Here is a 20,828-nt window from a genome sequence, read left to right as displayed (position 1 = left end):
CAAAAGCTTGGTGGCTAATAATATAATAGCTAACATTTATATGACATTTACTATGTGCTAAGCACTTTATAGTTATTATCTCATTGATCCTCCCAACAATTCTGGGACGTAAATACTTTATTTCCCCCCATTTTACAGATTGGGAAATGAGGCAAACAGAAGTTAAGTGACTTACCTAAGGTCACACAGTTAATAAGTAAGGTCAAATTTGAACTTGGGTCTCCCTGACTACAAGTCTAGTGCTCTATGCATTTTACTACCTAAGTGTCCAAGAAGACAATCGCATATGTGTAAATGAATGTGAGCTCCTACAGTGGGGGATGTAGTCTTACTCTTCTGGTCTTTGGGTCAAGTCTCCCTATGGTATCAGGCTCAGGACTTGTCCTCTTTTAGTACCTCTCTGTTTACATGCTCTTTAAACAGCTTAAAGTAAAAGACAAATATCCCAGTGTGGCATCACAAGAGATCACATGGTTATTTACCTTTAAAAAACTCTGAAATTTTGAACTCTTTTCATTCATTTTCATTGTTCTTGCCAAAGATTATAATATAGGAAATAATCAACAAATTTGGCCATACATACCTTAAGCATCACTGGTTCAATTGCTTATCTGCCAATATGCAGCGACAGGTAGAGAAATGAAGGCATGCATGAAAACTGGTACTCTTCCTACCCTGACCATGTAATACTGAAAAATTCCCATGTCTTTCATAACAAAGACAAAGTTTACTTTATAATTTAGTTTCACTTAGACCACAAAATACACAAAGAAAGAATATTTTGAAAAATGGATAGCTAAGAACCCTGCAAGGCCAGGTTATACTGTAAAGGGATAAGAGAAAGAGTGTCTTCTCCCCCAATTGTTGTCATCAATTATTGAGAAAATTAATTTTTATTTTGTCAGTCAAAGTACAAATGAAAAACCTGCTGAAATTCAAGTATGACACAATTATCTTTAATGCTCATTATATATCTCTTCTGGACTCATACTGCTCTACACTAATACATTTTGAGTTATATGATTGAGATTAAATGGATGGTACAGTGTATCTCTAACATGATAAAATCGTTAAGAAAAAAGTCTTAATTTTATAATATGATATTATACATATAATAAAATAAAAGTCAAGGATAATATATTAATTACACTAATTCCCAAAATGTAGAGGAACTTCTGGACTTTTTCTTATTTGGCTCAAAGTGGTATAAGATGGTCACTGACAGTTACACTTTAGGGTTTTCCAAGGAAATAGTCTGAGTAGGGCCCTACTTTCCCCTCTGAAATAGCACTAGTATTGTTCATATACTTCATTATCAAGAAGATAGCAAGGAGTAGAGAGATAGGTGGGAAAAAAGGCAAATGATTGTGCTCTCAAAACAGAATGTGCATCATTAAAAAAGATTTTAAATCAGAATAAATGATAATAAAGGTTATATCAACATGAACATTTTGAGTGTTGTTAGTCTAATTTTCATGTTTTTTGGATGAGAAAAAACAAAGGTAGCTAGAGAAATGAGTTCCCACAGGAGGCACGTAACAGTGTCAATTCACGTGACGCCCCTCCCCATCTCGAAACACTAAATGCTTTAGAACTCTTGACTCTTTTTCAGTTTTAGCACCAGAAATGTTTATCCCTACCCCTCAAATGATGTCAATACACATTTTCTCCATACAATTCATGTCTCTCAGTGTTTACTGCAATATTACTTTGCTGTCATTGTTTTGGCAGATGCACAAGCAAAATCTGATTCTAACAGTTTGACCCTTCTCACTTCTTATGTTCTCTAGGGCATAATAAAACCCAAGATACAATCCCACAGCAGTTAATGAAGCTTAACCTCCCACCCTCTTAATTACCAATGCATTACACCAACTATAGGCATCATACTCCTTTCTAAGCTATTTTACAATTCAGCAGAAGTACTACTGAGCTATTATGTAGACATAATCCCAGCAGAATGTGAAATCCTTCTTAAATAAAATCTTTTGATCCTTGCAGGTTTTGGTAACTGTATAATTAATACTACTTAAGAATTATCTATTTCTGTATCGATAAATATATAGCTTGATATAGTTCTGCTAATTGCATTCTGCATAGCAGTCATTGCTTACAGGTATAGCTAATGAAGTTTGAAAAAAAGAAATAACATAATATCTGTTACTAATTTGCCACCTTAATTTGAAGTGATATTTGAGAACTACAGATATTTAAAAGGTATTTCAAGACTTCTTTCCAATAATTATGCTAATATTTGGTATTTAACAATATGGCCATTTTAACTATGAAAAACTTTCAGAAAATGTTGTATAATTATGAGCAATGGCAATATATTTTTTAACCTACAAAGATATTTTTAAATGATTGAATAAATAATTTCTTCTATCATCTTTCTCACTTGACAGTTCTTTCTCAGCTCCAGTTCTACTTTAGATTTTTCCCCTTCACTTTAAAAACTGCCCAAATATTTTTCATAATACAAATTTTTCATAGAAAAAATACTTTTAAACCTACAAAGAAAAATGGTAACTATCTATGTAGCTATGTATTCACTCAAGTATATGTATGTATACAGGAAACTAAAAATGAAATAATCATTATGGGATACTTTTGAGGTTTGTGACCACAAATCTTACCTACTAGAATCACACAAATGCAAAATTAGCCACTGAGGTAAGAGCAGTATTTCAATACCTCTTTTCCTATTGTCTCCTATCTCCACATCTCTTTTCAACATATAAACCAGGAATGTGTTCAGAGGACTGAATAATCTCCCTCTCTCTCCTTCATTGTTTCCCAACTAAGATGGGGGAAAAAGGGAGAATAACACAGTAGGAGTAGGAAGCAGGGGTCTGTAAGAGATGGTAAGAAGTGTCTGGAGAAGAAAAAAAATAGTTTGCAATAAGGAAAAGTACTTTCATTTAATGACAAACTGATCTAATTTATTTTAAAATAGTAAATGAGCCATAATATTCTTGAAAATGCTAAGCATATAAGGATCTCAAAGCAATCTGGACACAATCCTGGGAGTGAAAGGGGGGGGGGAAGTCGAATGAGCTATAGACAGATTATGTCACTTGCCCAAGGTCACAGCAAATCAGTTACAAATGCCTTCCACAGAAATCGGGACTCTGAATGAAACCCCAGATACTGTAGAAACACTAACTCATTATTGCATTTATTTAAGAGGCAAATGGCTTAAGATTCTTAGAAGGGAGATCTGTGCTTAATTGCAATTTTTTTTTGCTTCCTTGATGACTTTTCAGCTAATTTTTTTTTAACATAAATGGAATGTATACAACCCCTTAGAGGAAAAAATCATGTGGGTTGATATTTATTTTCCAGATTTTCTAAAACAAGGAAAACTAAGATATTTCAAAAGTTAAATTAATCATGACCTTTCTTCCTTCTAAAAATGTTCTCCTTTTTTTCAAACAAGTGTCTTAAGAGTAAAGAATTTATTGGTGTCATGTGTTTGCAATGTTAAGACATGAAAGCTGATGACTTAATTAAGATGACTAGCAAGGCTCAGCTTTTCTTATTAAGCATCCTTTCTCTAAAGCTGCTCCAGGGTGACTGTGTCCTCCTTAACTAAAATTAATGTCAAAGTTCCAATAGATTTCAATAAATGTACAATTAAGGTAAATACAGACCAAGATCAAATTTTTCAATAGCAAGTTAGTTTTTTAAAACATTTCCTATATATCTATACATATTTAATTCATGCTTTTTTATTTAATAGAAGCTAAGAATATATTAAAAAATAGCATAAATAATTTATACTATTACATAGTATATATTATAAAAATAATGTGTTGTATAATATGTTATATACTACATACTATTTATACACAATATATAGCATACTATAATAGTATATACAATTAAAAATAGAAATAATTTCTATTAAAATTACCACAAATTATATAAATAACTTTTAAATGGGATATCATTATGCAACATTTGAGAATTAATCAAAATAAGACTCATTCACCTCATTTTACTATGAGAAGTGACTTGCCTGCGATCATACTGCTACAGGGTATCTGAAGTAGGATTTGAACCTGTTCCCTGACCCTCACGCTAGCATTCTATTTGTTATATTTCACAATGATCAGAACAAATCTAAACTTTTGGTTCCCCTTCCAGTCTGGTTCATAGAAATGTTAGTCAACAGTACAAGGACTTAAGACATTAAGAAGATGTGGAGCCCAGATGGGCGCTGCTCTAATCACAGACCTAATCCTGAAGGGGAAATTCCAAAAGGAGTCATTGGTCCAGTATAATAGGGCACAGAGAAGAAGTACATATTGAGATCTTTTTTGCCCACTACCAAGTGTAGGGTTACAGGTCCAGAGTAGAGATGGCTCAAGGAAGTGATAAAGAATGAGAATCTGAGAGGGTGCCCATAAATTGGAGAACTGCTGAATAAATAATGATACATAATTGTGAAGGAATATGATCGGGTTGAATTCTTACCACTGTAATGACCATCCATAATTCCAGGAAACTAAAGATGACATATACCATTTCCCGATGGAGAGGTGAAGGACTCACTCAGAATGTAGGTTGAGGCAAGTATTCTTTGGGTATTGCCAATGTAGAAAGTTGTTTTGATTGCATATGCATATATGTAATGGATTTTATTTTCTTGTGCAACTGGATGGTTCTATAGAACCGAGCGCCATGCTCTGCCACATGAACTGATGGTTCCATACAACAGAGTGCCATGCCAGGAAGACCTGAGTTCAAATCTAGCCTCATTTGTTTACTAGCTGTGTGACCCTAGGCAAGTCATTTTGCTTCTCTTTACTCATTTATAAAATGAAGATAATAATAGCTTCTGCTTCCTAGGATTGCTGTGAAAATCAATTGAGGTACAGTAAGTATTATGTAGATATTAGCTATTATTATTATTGTCAAATGAGCAGGGGAGGGTATAAGATGAATTCTGGCATATTAAACTAAATAAAATATTTTTAAAAAGACATTAAAGAGATATAGTCCAAAGAAGTGGAATTAAAATGGAGATAGAATTAATTTTATGAAGACAAAACATTATATGACCCATTAGGCCATTCATAAGATGTTTGTTTGTATTAAATCTCTATTTCCTTATAATTTGTTAATGTTAGAAAATGTGGAAATGCTGAACTGTTGCTATCTAACTTACTTAATTTCATATCATATTAAAATGGAAGCAAATTTAGTTTTGTCTTCATTCTACTCTGGATGTACTCAAAGACTCAAATGAATCTGTGATCTTATCTATTCAGAGGTTCCCTCTGATGCCTTAGATCCTGGACCATCTACGCCTGTGCAACTTTGGTTCATGTTCTCCCCAAAGTTTGACGCAGAGAATGCACCCACAGTGGAGGTCTTTATTCCTTTCTCCTGATATTCTGAGGGTGTTTGTGGCTGTACACCTAATCTCTCACTCTTGTCCTTTTAAAATTCTTGCCAGACAACTTCTTGATGACATTTTTTACTCTTTTTTTTTGGAGTTTCTTGTTGATTATATGTTTTAGCCTGCCAAGAGCACTCATTATGCACCTCTTCAATACCCTCTGTATGATATTTATTTGTTGTTCTTTGGAGGAAGTGGTGATTTATACCAGTAAATTGTTAGTATAAAAAAGAGAACTTTTGCTTCTGTGGGAATTTTGGAGTCATTAAAAGAATTATACTATTTTTTTGTTTGTAGTTAGTTTTTTTTCAATTAACAAGGATTCCCCTTCACCCTTTTCACCCCTGCTCCCCTGCTTCCCCAACCATAATGTATAATTTTTTAAATTAATTTATTTTATTTAGAATATTTTCCCAAGGTTACATGATTCATGTTCTTTCCCTCTCCTCAATCTCCCTCCACCAGCACCCCCATAGCCAACACACAATACTATTAGGTTTTACATGTATCATTGATCGAGACCTATTTCCATATTATTGATAGTTGGACTAGAGTTATCGTTTAGCAACTATATCCCCAATAATATCCCCCTCAACCCATGTGTGCAAGCAGTTGTTCTTCTTCTGTGTTTCTACTGCCATAGTTTTTCCTCTGAATGTGGATAGCATTCTTTTTCATAGGTCCCTCAGAATTGTCTCAGATCATTGCATTGCTGCTAGCACAGGAATCCATTACATTTGATTTTACCACAGTGTATCAGTCTCTGTGTACAATGTTCTTCTGGCTCTGCTCCTTTCACTCTGCATCAATTCCTGGAGGTCATCCCAGTTCACATGGAATTCCTCCAGCTTGTTATTCCTTTGAGCACAATAGTATTCCATCACTAGCATATACCACAATTTGTTCAGCCATTCCCCAATTGAAGGGCATACCCTCGTTTTCCAGTTTTTTGCCAATACAAAGAGTGCAGCTATAAATATTTTTGTACATGCCTTTTTCCTTATGATCTCTTTAGGGTATAAACCCAGCAGTGATATGGCTGGATAAAAGGGTAAACAGACTTTTAAAGCCCTTTGGGCATAGTTCCAAATTGCCATCCAGAATGGTTGGATTAGTTCACAACTCCACCAGCAATGCATTAATGTCCCAATTTTGCCACATCCCCTCCAACACTCACCACTTTCCTTTGCTGTCATGCTAATCTGCTAGGTGTGAGGTGGTACCTCAGAGTTGTTTTGATTTGCATTTCTCTAACTGAGATTTAGAACACTTTCTCATGTGCTTATGGATAGTTTTGATTTCTTTATCTGAAAATTCATGTCCCTTGCCCATTTATCAATTGGGGAATGGCTTAATTCTTTGTACAATTGATTTAGCTCCTTATATATTTGAGTAATTAGACCTTTGTCAGAGTTTTTTGTTATAAAGATTTTTTCCCCAATTTGTTGATTCCCTTCTAATTTTGGTTGCATTAGTTTTGTTTGTACAAAAATCTTTTTAATTTAATGTAATCAAAATTATTTATTTTACATTTTGTAATTTTTTCTAACTCTTGCTTGGTTTTAATATAATTTTTTTAAATTCTCATTTTGGTCATATCCAAAAATGTGTGCCTCATTCTGCATATTTAGTGCATCACTTTTCTGTCAGAAAGTAGTTATAGGCATTCTTCACTAATATTCCCCTATAATGAAGGTTAGCCACTACATTAATCAGAGTTCTTCTTAAGTCTTTCAAAGCTGTTTGTTTTTATAATGTTGGTGTTGGATTTAAGATTTTTCTTCCTATTCTGCTCACTTCCCTCTTTACCAGATCATACACATCTCCCTAAGTTTCTCGGAAACTGTCTCTTTCATTATGTTTTATAGCACAAGAGTATCCTATTGCATTCATAAACCAAGATTTGTTCATTCTCAAATTGATGAGTACTCCTTTAGTTTTCAGTTCTTTGCCTCCACAAAAAGAAGAGCTATGTTTTTGTACATCCAAGACCTTTTGGTTTGATCTCTTTTGACATAGTACTGGTATTGTGAGGTCAAAAGTTGTGTATGGTTTCAAGTTGCTTTTGAGAATGGACCATAACAAGATACAACTTCAACACAGAAACATAGTGGGTTCTTGCATTCTTTGTACCTTTCTGTTCACTGAAAATGGGTGAAGGTGTAGTCCATTGTTGAATATCACTTGCAAAAAATGACTTGTTCTATATTAATATCCTCACAAAGGAAGAGGAAACATTTGTTTCAGATATAGATGAATCCCATAAAAGTTTTACATAGCTGAGAGAGAAGACATAGATGTCAGTCAGTAATTGTTGATGTTTTCTCAGTCATTTTTTTAGCATTAACAAGGTTCAATATATTTTCTCATAACCTTCATACAACTTCCTTCTTTAGATACTTCAGTGAATTCACAATTGTATCATTTCCAATCTAGTGTAGCTGTTTTTACTGCTTTTGCTTTCATCCGTGTCATTTCCATAACCTCTACAAGCACCTTTAGTTCAAGTGCAGTAGTTTAACTTTCCTTTATGGAGAAGGCAGTTCATTAAAATGGTCTTTGCAAATCTTTTCCACTTTTTCTGTTAGTTGTCCTTCCATTTTCATCCTTGAAAGCCTTTGATATTAACTACTTAGTTGGATATCTTGCTAAGCTTTTCTTAAACTGGTTTTATCCTCTACTGAGTCATTCTTCTTTTTAAGATGATATTCCTTCAAACTGTCCTTCATTCTTTTTCAAAAGATCTGACAGATGTGTTTATAATCATAATTCGTGATATCTTTCATGGAAATTTCTCCATTTGTCAAGTAAATCAGATGTTTGCTGACTAAGGAACTTTTTGGTTTCTTTTGGTCTCTTTGTTGTGGCAATTGCATTTTGGATATTATTATTGTCAGCATGTATGCCAGTTTTGTTTGGTTTAGTATACAAAATTAACTGGCATTATTATATTTAATAGCAGAATAACATCAGGTCAAGGCCTAGTGACACATTGCAAATGAGACCATAGCTAAATTGCCTAAAGCTAATTCAATAATAGACAAATGGCCCCAAATTCCAACACTTCTACCATATGATGAGGCTTCACGTAATCTGTAGATGAGGGACATCAGTATATAAGTGATGATTCATGTTAAACAATGTAGAAAATTATATAACTAAGAAAACTAACAATACTTTCATGAAAAATTTTTCTCCTTTGCAAGAAATGTATCAAATATTTTTTAAAAATAGAACTAACTTCTAGGTAATCACCTCTAGTTTGGACTTACTGCAATGATATTCTTTAGTTAATGATGATCTACTTTGTATTTTGAGAAAATGATATATGAAAATCCAGATTTAGCACACAAATTGGAGAGATAATTATTTGATTTGCAAAAGAAGCCTCAACTTTACAAAAGAACTTACCACAGGGTTCCTTTAAGTAGCAAGCTAACATACTGCATCTAAAATGATTCAGGTTTTCAAAATTTTATTTATATACACTACATTTTTAGACCCACTTTTGTATTTCTAAAATTCTAAATTAATAGTCTAATGGGTATTTTAAATTTTAAAATACTTTTAAAAATCGTTAATGATTTTCCCCCCAAGGAATTAAAAATATATCTTTCATGTTTATTATCATATTTGACCTCAAAAGATTCAGACAGGAAAGAAAGAGTGTGTGTGTGTGTGTGTGTGTGTGTGTGTGGTGTAGTATTTTCATCATTATTTTGCTGAAGGAAAGACAAGTTATTTGTTCAGGGTCACATAGTCAGTCATTAATATCCTAGAAAAATAGGGCTTTTTGAAAATGTCATATTAAACATTCACGCATTCAGGTGAATTGTTAAATTATGAAAAAGAGAGAATTCTATTTTATTTTCAGTAAGCCCATAAAAGTCAGCACTTGTGAGTAATTAAAACATTAAAGAGGGGGCAGCTGGGTAGCTCTGTGGATTGAGAGCCAGGCCTAGAGATGGAAGGTCCTAGGTTCAAATCTGGCCTCAGACACTTCCCAGCTGTGTGACTCTGGGCAAGTCACTTGACCCCTATTGTCTACCCTTACCACTCTTCTGCCTTGGAGCCAATACTTAGTATTAACTCCAAGACTGAAGGTAAGGGTTTAAAAAAAAACATTAAAGAAACAGGGATGGCCTCTGCTCTTATTTTCTGAGAAAGATTATGGAAGTGAATGAAAAGGGGAAAAGACTTTCTAATTCTGATATACTGCCCACATGCATGTCTTTCTTATTTATGAGAAAAGGTATCACCTTGTGCTTTTGTAACAAACCATCCTTTCAACTTCCTTATTTAGTCATGAACTATCTTTCTTGTTGATAAAATTATTTATGGATTCTTAGCCACCAAAATATGTAATATGAGTATTTTGGAAAGAATGGCAATGAAGTTCAAAGCTTCATAGTTTCATCATAATCACATAATAGAGAAAAGGATATTGTGAAACTGAAGTTATATCGAGTCATTTGAGAAAATGTGGATTTTCAGAAATGAAATGCTAGCTACCAAAGTGATCCCTAAATTTTTAGCTAGAGAAGACTGCTTTTTCTAACTTGGAAACTTGTAAAAATGAAGTTTATCCTTTTTTTCAATAATAAAACTTCAAAGCCTTCCTATTTAACCTATGACCTTTGATGGTGTGCTCCCATTCTCTTTTCATGACATACTCTACTATCTCATTTAATGGGATAGCCACTCTTTGGGAGATGGAGGTGCTTGCTGCCTTTGGATTTTTTCCTGGCTGTGATTTGTAGTTTTAGAATCTTGATATGTTTACCCTATAAGGAAATCAGGAAGAAGAAATATATTTTGAATATGCTTAGTACAATGTTTCTTTTCAGATTATGAATTATTGAAATGCTATATATTTTTAAAGGTTTTTAGTGTTTTTTCCATGTTTGAATTCTCTTGTTGATTTTTTTTTTCAAAGGTATGGCAACACAAGCTAAATTTTATATTGACATAGAGGAGTATTTTATATTCCAAATAAAGTCATCTTCAGGTCTGGAATCCTAGAATTGATAAGATCTTAGACTACCCATTTCTTTAGATAAGTAGAGAAGTCAGTGTATAACAAAAAAAAAATGTTAGGCAAGGAATTGGGAAACCATGGTACCAATCTAAATCTTCCTGCCATTCACTAGCTGGATGATCTTAGGCTAGTAACCTAACTCCTTTAGCTTTTCATTTTCTCAACAGTGCAACAAGGGGGGTTAGACTAGATGAAGATTGGACTAATGATCTCTAAAGTCCCTCCTTTCAGCTCTAAAACTGTATGACTCAAGCATCATTTCAGTCATAATTTTTTTTTTCCTAAAATGTGGGGCAGTTTTCTCCATATATGTCTTTGTTTTACTGACAATCCTTTAAATGCCAAGTATATTGAAAAAACAATGGCAGAACACTCTTTGCTCCCTGGTCCCTCCCCTGCCCCCTCTAAAGAGTAGATAGTTACAGAATGATTTTTTCCTCCCTTGTATTTCTCTATCATAGCTGTGTTTATAGCTCATGCTGTATTTCCTTACTGGCAAATCAGGCACATGTCATCTTACAAACTTGGCCAAGAATGTAGGTCAGTGGAAACAGAGCTTTTTCTTAGACTTCAATTGCCAAAGAACTTCAACACTGTAGCTACCACAGAAGGGTTCAGAATTTTAAATAAGCTCTCTCACAAGTGCCCTAAAAACAAGAATAAAACTCCAGGGTCAAACAGCCAGTTTCCGGAACTGGCTTAACAAGTACTGTAAACATGGAAAAGCATAAAGGCTGTCTAGTGCTCTCCAGCTCAGACTCAATGTCAGACGTTGAAATGGAGGAGAGTGTTCTCATCAGCTCAGCTTCTGGTCAACCCATCTCTTAAGTGCCCTAAAACCGAGCAAAAAAAGATGCTACATATGCACTAGTTAAACTTACTGAATGGATTTTGGTCAAAGGATGTACACTAAAAAAACAGCTGTGACTTTTATAAACTGTAAACATCACCCAAGTTTTTTGATGTTGCAAAAAAGTTAGAAAGTGTGGGAGAAAATGGTTTCACTATAGAGTATAACATATTTAGGCTGGCTATAAGAAAATGACAAAGTAACAAAGTAAAAAAGGTTAAAATGTCTCGATATGATCTCAAAGTCATTATATGGCATGATGTAAGGAAGGAAGATCCTGAGATTACAATTGTAAGTCTGGTTAATGGTTATATTACACTGTTTCCCAGCACAATATTCCTTCAGCCAAACCAGCCTACTGGCTATGTTTTGAACTTGATATCCCAAGTCTCTTTGCCTTTGTTCAAGCTGTCTTCCATTAACCAATCAATCAAAAAGCATTTATTAAGTACTTTTTATATGCCAGAGACTATGCTAAAATTAAAAGCAAAAACAGACCCTGTCCTCAATGACCTTACATTCAAATGAGGGAGATAACATATAATAGGTGTACACAAGATACATATGGCTTATATACAAAGCAACATTAAAATGTAAAGTGGAAAGGACTAGTAGCTGGGGAGGCTAGGAAAGGTCTTTTGAGCTTTGAGTTGAATCTGGAAGGACACTAGAGTTTCTAATAGGGAGAACATTTGCAGCATGAAGGAAAACCAGTGCAAAGATATAGACACACAAGATGGAACATAGTGTGTGAGAAACGGCAAGGACTTCAGAATGTTGGCATGTATGGAGAGTTTCATTCCTTCCTAATCTCCTCTTATTGGTATCCTGTATTTACCAAAGGGTCTTGTACAAAGCAGACTGCTAGAATATTACAGAATCAGAATTTATAAAATATATATTCTTTGACTCCTGGAAGAAGTACATTATTAATATATTATAAAATCTGATATTTTTATATTAAAGATGTAAAATTCTGGTAAAACTGATTTTATTTTATTTTATTCTTTAAACCCTTAACTTCTGTGTATTCTTGGTGGAAGAATAGGCAATGGGGATCAAGTGACTTGCCCAGGGTCACACAGCTGGGAAGTGTCTGAAGCTGGATTTGAACCTAGGACCTCCTGTCTCTAGGCCTGACTCTCAATCCACTGAGCTACCCAGCTGCCCCTATAACTGATTTTTTTTTTTAAACCCTTACCTTCTGTCTTGGAGCCAATTGGCTCCAAGGCAGAAGAGTGGTAAGGGCTAGGCAATGGGGGTTAAGTGACTTGCCCAGGGTCACAGAGCTAGGAAGTGTCTGAGGCCAGATTTGAACCTAGGACCTCCCGTCACTAGGCCTGCCTCTCAATCCACTGAACCACCCAGCTGCCCCCCCCCATAACTGATTTTAAATTTCAAATGTTTACTTAATATTTTCCTTGATTCTGAAAAACACTACAAAGTAAGTTTAATAATCAAGTTATACTTACAGCATGACTTATGGCAAACATATACTTAGTTTATGTTTATACTTCTGAAAAGTACTATCAAATCACTTAAAAGTCATGCTAGCCTCCTACTTTTTTTAGTCATATTTGCAGTTAGACCTTGCACACCTGAAAAATGAAAAATATGGCAGCATATGCATCAGAAAATTAATCATCATTTTTTCCAAAAGATTTAGATGTTTTTGAATAGTGTCAAATTCATCTAACTTTTATTTTGGTGGAGTCAATATTAACAGTATTCTAAATTTATTCTCAGTACCAATCCCAGATATATTCTGAAATACTATAATTGTCTGTTTAAATGTACATATTATTAAGCTTTTTATTAAAAACACAGATACTCCAAGAAGTAATATATGGTCCTGGTATGTTTATCTTAGAATTACAATTGGAAATTATTGGGAAAAAATAAAAAAATTAACTCTTGTTTTCATTCATAAAGAAGTTCATTTTAATGTAATATTTATTTGTTAACGAAATAAAAGTTTACACATTGATAAATTTAAAAGTATTCAAAAAGATATAAGCAGCTATTACTATTTCTCTGAGGCAGTGCATAGTAGTTCCATTCCTATGAAGGGTTTTTATGAAATATACACTTAAGAGATCCATGAATATTCTTTTAGATAAAAGTATATTAAATGGGGAAAAAAACTCAGCATATGTGTTTAAAATGCTTTTTAAAAACATCATGTATATTGTTCTATAGGATTTTCTAAAGGGGTGTAATTTTTCAGTGTAACATCTTAATGCTGACTTCCTGAAGGAGCTTTGACTACAATAGGCATGAATATGTTTTCAAAGGATGATGGATAAATTGCTGGGTGGTAATATAATATATCTTAGGCAGCTGATGGGGCTTTTTATCCTCTACTTGTCTTTTAGTTATACACAGTTTTAAGATAATTATGGTCTATAAGATTGTCTTTTCCCCTTCCTTGTATCAGCAATATTTGTCATGGTTATAGGTTCAAGAAACTCCCAATCATATGTCATAAAATTAAAGCAGAGCAATTACTGGATTTCATTATTGCACTATATTTGTAAACACTGCTAATGCTTCTGTTTTGGTCACTCATTTGTTAGAAAATTTGCATAATGTTAAATTTCCAAATGTTATTATTATTAAAATGTTGGATATATTGACATTGAGTATTTTACGTAAGCCAGGTTATTAGTATAATACAGTTTTCTTACTACAGAATTGCCAAATTATATAAAACTGCTAGTTTTTATCAAATTGACAGCTTACTAAATATCCTAGGACTACAGACTTAGACCTGAAAGAGACATTGGAAACTATCTAGTTTTGGGGTTTTTTTTGCAGATGATTAAACTGAGGCACAACAATGTTAAAGTGACTTGCCTAAGGTGATTCAAGATAGGAAGCATAAGATGTATGGGTCATAAAGGTTATACTTATTCTAGAAGAGATGTTCATTTGGTCTCCATTCTACAATAATTAAAGTTTTATTTGATCGGAATTTTCAATCATATATTGCCCTCCTAAAACATTTAAGAACCCTTTAGGTGGGTTAAGTTAAACTATATCAATCATATAGTAATATTTTTCTTATCCAGTGAAGACTAAAGCTCTGAATTTTTTGGGGGGGCAACTGAAGATAAACTAATGTTCAGAACTATTACAACACCCTCATCCTAAACATGTTTATAAGGAAGCCAAAAATGTAAATATTGCCCATATAAAATTGAAAATTACTGTTTGGTATGAATATTGGTTTAGCTAACTAAAAGCCATACACTTTCAGAATAACAGCTTTATAATATGTAAGACAGTAATATGATTTTTAAATTATTTTTTAAAGTAAGCACATTAGTAGTGTCATATGTAGAAACTTTTAATATTGATTTGATAATTTAAATCAATTTCAAATTTAAATGGATGTAAGAAAATAATATACTGTAAGTCAAAGGAGGTGGTTTGGTACAGTGGGTTGAAGTCACATCTCTGCCTTTGATACATGCTGGTTGTGTGACTTTTAGCTTCTGAGGGCTTCAGGCAACACTCTAAGTTTACAAACTATGAAACAGTTAAGCTATGCATAGGTATCATAATTGCCAAAGATAAAAAGGCTACAATTTATACGGATTCTCGATATGCATTTGGAATATGTCATGCAGTGGGTATGTTATGGCTCCAGAGAGGATTTTTAACCTCAGCTGGAAAATCTATAGCTAATGCAAAAATTATTAATGAAGTTCTTTCTGCTCTCCAGCTACCTAAAGCCCTAGCTGTAGTTCACTGCTCTGCTCATACAGGTGGCACTGACCCTGTCTCTAAGGGAAATAATCGGGCAGATATTGCTGCAAAGCTAGCAGCAATAGAAGGGCCTGAATTAATTTTAACATTAACAACCACTGATGACTTAAATTTATCACTTTCCTATGATGAGAAGGAAGTAACAAAATGGAAGCAGAAATTTAAAGCCAAACAGATAAATGGAGTATGGGTGTCCTCTGAAGGAAAACCCCTGCTCCCTAGACACTTTTATCGCCAAATTTGCCAATCTATTCATAAAAATGGTCAATTTGGTACCCAGGGCATCGTGGACTCTGTTAAGAGAGTATGGATAGCTCCTGGCATAACCACTATAGCCTCTAAAGTGTGTGCAGCTTGCCCTACTTGCCAAGCATATAACCAACACGCTTTTCGTGGCAAGGCTTTTGGTGGGCGTCCATTAGCTTACACATCTTTTGAGCACCTACAAATTGATTTCATAACAATGCCAAAGGCTGGACAATATAAATTCTGTCTGGTCATAGTGGATCAACTGACCAGGTGGCCGGAAGCATTTCCTACTGCCCGAGCTACATCAGCCTTTGTTGCCAAGGTGCTTTTAAAAGAAATTATTCCTCGTTTTGGTCTGCCCGCACGTATTGACTTGGACAGAGGGAGTCACTTTACTGATTCAGTTTTATCTGAAATATATTCATGCCTGGGGATAACTCCAAAATTCCATGTACCATATCACCCCCAGAGCTCAGGCCAAGTTGAACAGATGAACAGAGAACTTAAAACCATGATTGGCAAATTATGTACTGAGACACATCTAAAATGGCCTGAAATTCTCCCTCTAGCTCTATTTTATCTTAGAAGCAGACCTAGGGGAGATCTACACATCTCACCATATGAGATGCTTTTTGGACATCCTCCTATACAGGCTAAACCTTTTTCTCCTGCATATACATCACTATTAGGAGGAGATACTTCTATTGCTTCCTATATACAGGAATTGCAACACAGACTGCGTGAACTCCACGAATCTGGAACTGCAGTACAAGCAGGACCAATAGACTTTTCACTTCACAACCTGAATCCAGGAGACAAAGTGTATATAAAGAACTTCCAGCGCACTGGGGCAACCCAGCCTTCGTGGGATGGCCCGTTTGAAATTTTAATAACCACCCCAACAGCTATAAAGATCGGAGAAAAGGACTCTTGGATTCATTGCTCACATGTAAAGAGGGCATCTTCTATTGAACCTGATTGACTGTTTCCTGTTACCTGCATTGGAGATAACAGTTCATGGACTCATGGATGCTAATTTGGAATCATTGGTTTGTCTTGATTCTTTCCCTGATTTTATTTTTAAATTTTCTTATTGATTTACCTAATATCTTTTAATAGAATAATTGATACTTTTTGTCTCTTTTCTCATTTCTTGTACTTGAGTACATATAATCACTTAATTTTTTTCATTATTTTTTGCAATGCTATAATTTTAATATATATATAATTGCTGTAATATTACTGCTTACTCACAAGGTTTAGACTCCAAGAACTTGCCATACATTGTTAAATGTTATGGTACTGTGATTAATGCTTCTGTCTAATTCCAGGAGAAGGGAACACATGAGCCATTAATGGTGCTAAGGAAAGCACAAGGTCATGAAGACCGACCGACAAATCCAATGGGATTTCTGAGAACATCTGCACAGTGCCAAGGAGCACAAGGTTAAAGATCATACATATACAGGTGGGATTGAGGTACTCCCACGCCAACACTGAGGACTTGAACTCAGTGTAAGAATCGAAGCTGCGACGCTTAACATATGTTAAGACGTAGGACTCTCCGAACTACACTGCCAGTCAGGTACTGCAGGTTGGCTATTACCTGGCTCACCCATATATTCCTGAGAGTAAAGGGAATGACAGACGCTTCCCTTGCATTTAAATCTGGTCCTTTTTTTTCTCTCTTATAGAATGGCAACTTCCTGTAGTCTTAGCTGCAAATGGGTAAGCGCAGTATTACTGCATTGTATCCTACAGACTAGTAGGATGGAAATTATAATTGATTAGACCCTAATACAAGGGCCTGTTATAATTTTATTTTGTTTTCTTCAAAAAATTTTATATACATAACTTTGATATTTTGATTTTAATGCCTTTCTTTTTCAAAAGCTTCAATTTTCTTCTATTTGATTTTTATATTTTTTCTTTTTTTTCTTTTGAATTTACTCATACAACCCCATGACTCAATTGTATATATTGAGCTGATCTGGGTATTTCTTTCTAAATACCCACGTCAGGGGGGATTGTATTTTTATAAAATCCAAGATTAATCGTATTTTTATTATATCCAAGATTTAATTTTGGTTTTGTTTGAGAAAAATTCTCAGGGAAAGAAACTTGCTGATTCCTTAATCCAGAAAATGAACTGTTTGCAGAGAGATGCCTGAAGAACCTACATTTAATCAAGAGATCCAGAATGAACTTTGGGTTGCAATTGATTGAACTGATGGGGTTTTGTTGCATCAAGTGATCCAGAACGAACTTTGGGTACTAATGAATGGACTGATGGGTTTTGAACAGCTACTTTAATTGTACATGATATGCCGATTGGGGACTACCCCCAATTGGTTTCTTGTCAACACGCTTAGCAAAACATTGGTTTTGCTTTCTCTCTTTTCCATTCCTTCTTATCTCTAACTATTGTAGTTAGAAGGACCTTTGTGGTAGAAGATGTTTGTGTAACATGATCACTTGGGGTGACTAGGCACCCAATATGATCATCAGGGGGGATTGTGTAAATAGAATTAGCTCTATCCCATTAATAGTCAAAAATCTACTCAACCCAGGCCTGCTAATGATGTCACTCCCACCTCCCTTAGTGGGGAGGGGAGACGAGTTACCCACACGTGACAATAAGTAACAAATCAAGAATAAGGGACTGCCCTTTGGGCAGTCCAAATCAATGTAGAAACTGCCATTTGTCCAGTTGAATTAGAGGTGGACCACAGGAAGTGATGAAAGACTATCTCTTTAAGTAAGTGAGTGAACTTCCTGTGGGGGCAGTTGCAGTCTGGAACTGGAGGAAGAAGCATCTCCTGAGACCACAGACAGATTATACTCTATATAGTCACGTGGGTAAGTTAGGCTGGCTTCCTTGGCCTAGCTGGGCCAATTCTAAACTCTGCCTATCTGGCTGTTGGGCCCTGTGGCTTACAGCTTCATTTATTTAGCCTTCTAACCTCCCTTTTCTCTTTATTCCTACTTTTATCTACCTGATTGTAAATAAACTCTTCAACCCGATGCTGACTTGGGTCTGATTTAATTACGGAATCAACCTAATTGTTGATTCCTGGCGGCCACATATTTTTAATATATACTTATAATACCTAAATTTTATTTCTTACATTTCTTCATAAGGAATTGCCTACTGGTGAAGTCAGGCTCAAAATAAGAGTCAAAAGGGATTCTTTTTGGGGGGAGACAATGTCCAAATACCACTGTTTACATCCACAAAAGTTCAAGTTTACTTTTCTGATCATTAAAAAACTTAGTGCCACCCAAGTGCATTTTTGACAAGTAGAAAACTGTCATTTAAGTGAAATTTTCTAATTAAATATGAACATCTTTAAAACTGTATGTTGTAAACAGAACACATAAAAACTTCCAAATGCAACAATGTGTCTTTTATGTTACATAAAGGAAACTCACTATTCAGGACTATTAGATTTTCATGGCAGCAATTACATCATGTCATCAGGAATACATTCTTTCTAAGTGCACACGATAAAACATAATAGGCATAATGACAGCAGAACATGTTCTTAGGCAAAAGGCATCTGTTAGTTCAAGTAAAAGGATTCCTCAATAATAAAATAAGAGGTCTACCAACATGAAGGCTGTTGCATAAGTTGGTAAATTTCTGGCTGTCTCAAATGTACAGGCTGCTCTTGATAGATAAAGAAAATCTGATTAAAATTTCATGAAACTCATTCAGTTACTATAGTATCAAGGAAAATTATAAAGATGTCAAAAGTGTGAGTAAAATGGAGAAAGGAATAATTGAACAATACAAAAAAAAAACGGAAAAGTTAAGCTACTAAAATTTTTTTGTAGTGCCTATGTGTTCAGTATGATTTTTTATTAGTAAAAAACAAACCCAAGTATACTAAACACACACACATGTTTACATATGTATATGTGTGTCTATATATGTTTATTTTAAACAATCAATTTAGTGGTAGTAAAGAAGTATTCAGAGAACATGGGTTACAGGATCGGATTGACCACTACCTAGTTGTGTAATCTTGACAATTTACCAACTTTCCTGGCTTTTCTACTCCTAGTAGGTCTAAAGTTAGATTGAACTGTAAAGTGTTAATTAAAAAAATGAATGTGCTCAAAGAAATACATGCACCCATAATCTTTATAATTTCATTCATTAAATTCATACCTTTAAAATGTCACCAGGGTCTTCTTTAGCAGAAGCAATCAGCAAAGTATGTCCACAAACTATTCCCTCAGCCAAGAAATACTTGAAGAGTAAACTGGAGTAAATATTGTATTTATCTTCTTCTATAAAATGAATAAATGAATAATTTTAGAACATAGAATATTAAGACATAGTCTAATGTTAAATACTACACATGAGTTTCCTATATTTTCAAGTCTTTGGGTCTAAGAATTCCTTTGATGCCTTAGAATCAAAGGGTTAGCTTTGGAAAGGCTAGTCCAAGCCACTCATTTTATAAATGAGGAAAATGAGGCCCAGAAAAATGAAGAGACTTTCCCAAGTTCACATAGGAAGTTAAGTGGCACATCTGGGACCTGAATTAAGGTACATGAACTCCAAATCCATGGATCTTTGCAATGTTCCATCCTAGACTCCAACAGGAATCAGCATCTCAATTTAGTATAGGACCTATTTTTTAAATGGTTTTCTTTGTTGCTTCTCTTTTACTTGTCATACTTTTTGTTTTCCCAAAGGATCTTAATAGTCAAATAAAAAGGTATCAAATCTCTTTGCCAATGGAGAGCAAAACAATCCCCTTTACTTGACTCACCAAGCAGAGGTTCTATGTTTGGCAAGTTAACGACCATGGAATACTTATTGCCTTTTAACATAATTCTAGTATTTCAACATAGTATGAAGCAGGAAAATATATGAACTAGGAATGCTCTACTTACAAGTTAAAGCTGTCTCTTATTCCTTGTGACTTGACACTTTATTCTAGCTTTTCCTCTCCCCTGCCTGAAATCTCACCCCCTCACATACATGCACACTTTGGAGGAAAAATCTATATGCATTTAAAAATAAAAAAAGTTTTACTGATGTCTACCCAATGGATCTTTAGAGATAATATTAAAATTTAAGTTTGAGATAATATTAAAAATTAAGTTGCCTGGGGCAGCATGGGTGCCAAAGATGGCTTGCAGAGTGTTCTCTGTAGGCACGGAGCCACCCTCCCTCTGGCCACCCAACCCCCAGAGTTCATTACTATAAAGGCAGAGGGACTTGAGTGGAGCTGTTCCCCTCCCCGTCTCTCTACTGTGCCTAATGATATTTTTTCACATCCCTGCTCTTCTGCCCTGCAGCACAATGGAAGCTCACAGCGGGTAACCTGGGTCACTCACAAGGAGCAGAACTAGAGGGGAGAAGAGGGTACCTGGGTCACTCCCTTCCCTGACTCTACACTTGGGAGGACATTCCTCATTTCACCAGTCCCTCTGCCCTGTAGCTCAATGGGAGAGCCTTCTTCCTCTCCTGTGTGGGGTAAGGGGGGGGGGGCGGG

General features: G+C 34.8%; 1 protein-coding gene across 1 annotated transcript in view; it reads right to left on the bottom strand.

Annotated features, from left to right (window-relative positions):
- Positions 1-20,828, bottom strand: part of ELP4 (elongator acetyltransferase complex subunit 4) — a 289,442-nt gene that overhangs the window by 251,156 nt on the left and 17,458 nt on the right. Inside the window, exon 3 of the mRNA XM_044682145.1 lies at positions 19,490-19,611. Within this exon, the coding sequence (XP_044538080.1) occupies positions 19,490-19,611 (122 nt within the window). The remainder of the gene's footprint in view (positions 1-19,489; positions 19,612-20,828) is intronic.

Source organism: Gracilinanus agilis, chromosome 6 (assembly GCF_016433145.1).
Source record: "Gracilinanus agilis isolate LMUSP501 chromosome 6, AgileGrace, whole genome shotgun sequence".
Taxonomy (NCBI): domain Eukaryota; kingdom Metazoa; phylum Chordata; class Mammalia; order Didelphimorphia; family Didelphidae; genus Gracilinanus; species Gracilinanus agilis.
Note: the sequence above shows the minus strand (reverse complement) of the source record. Positions and strands in the feature narration are given on the sequence as shown.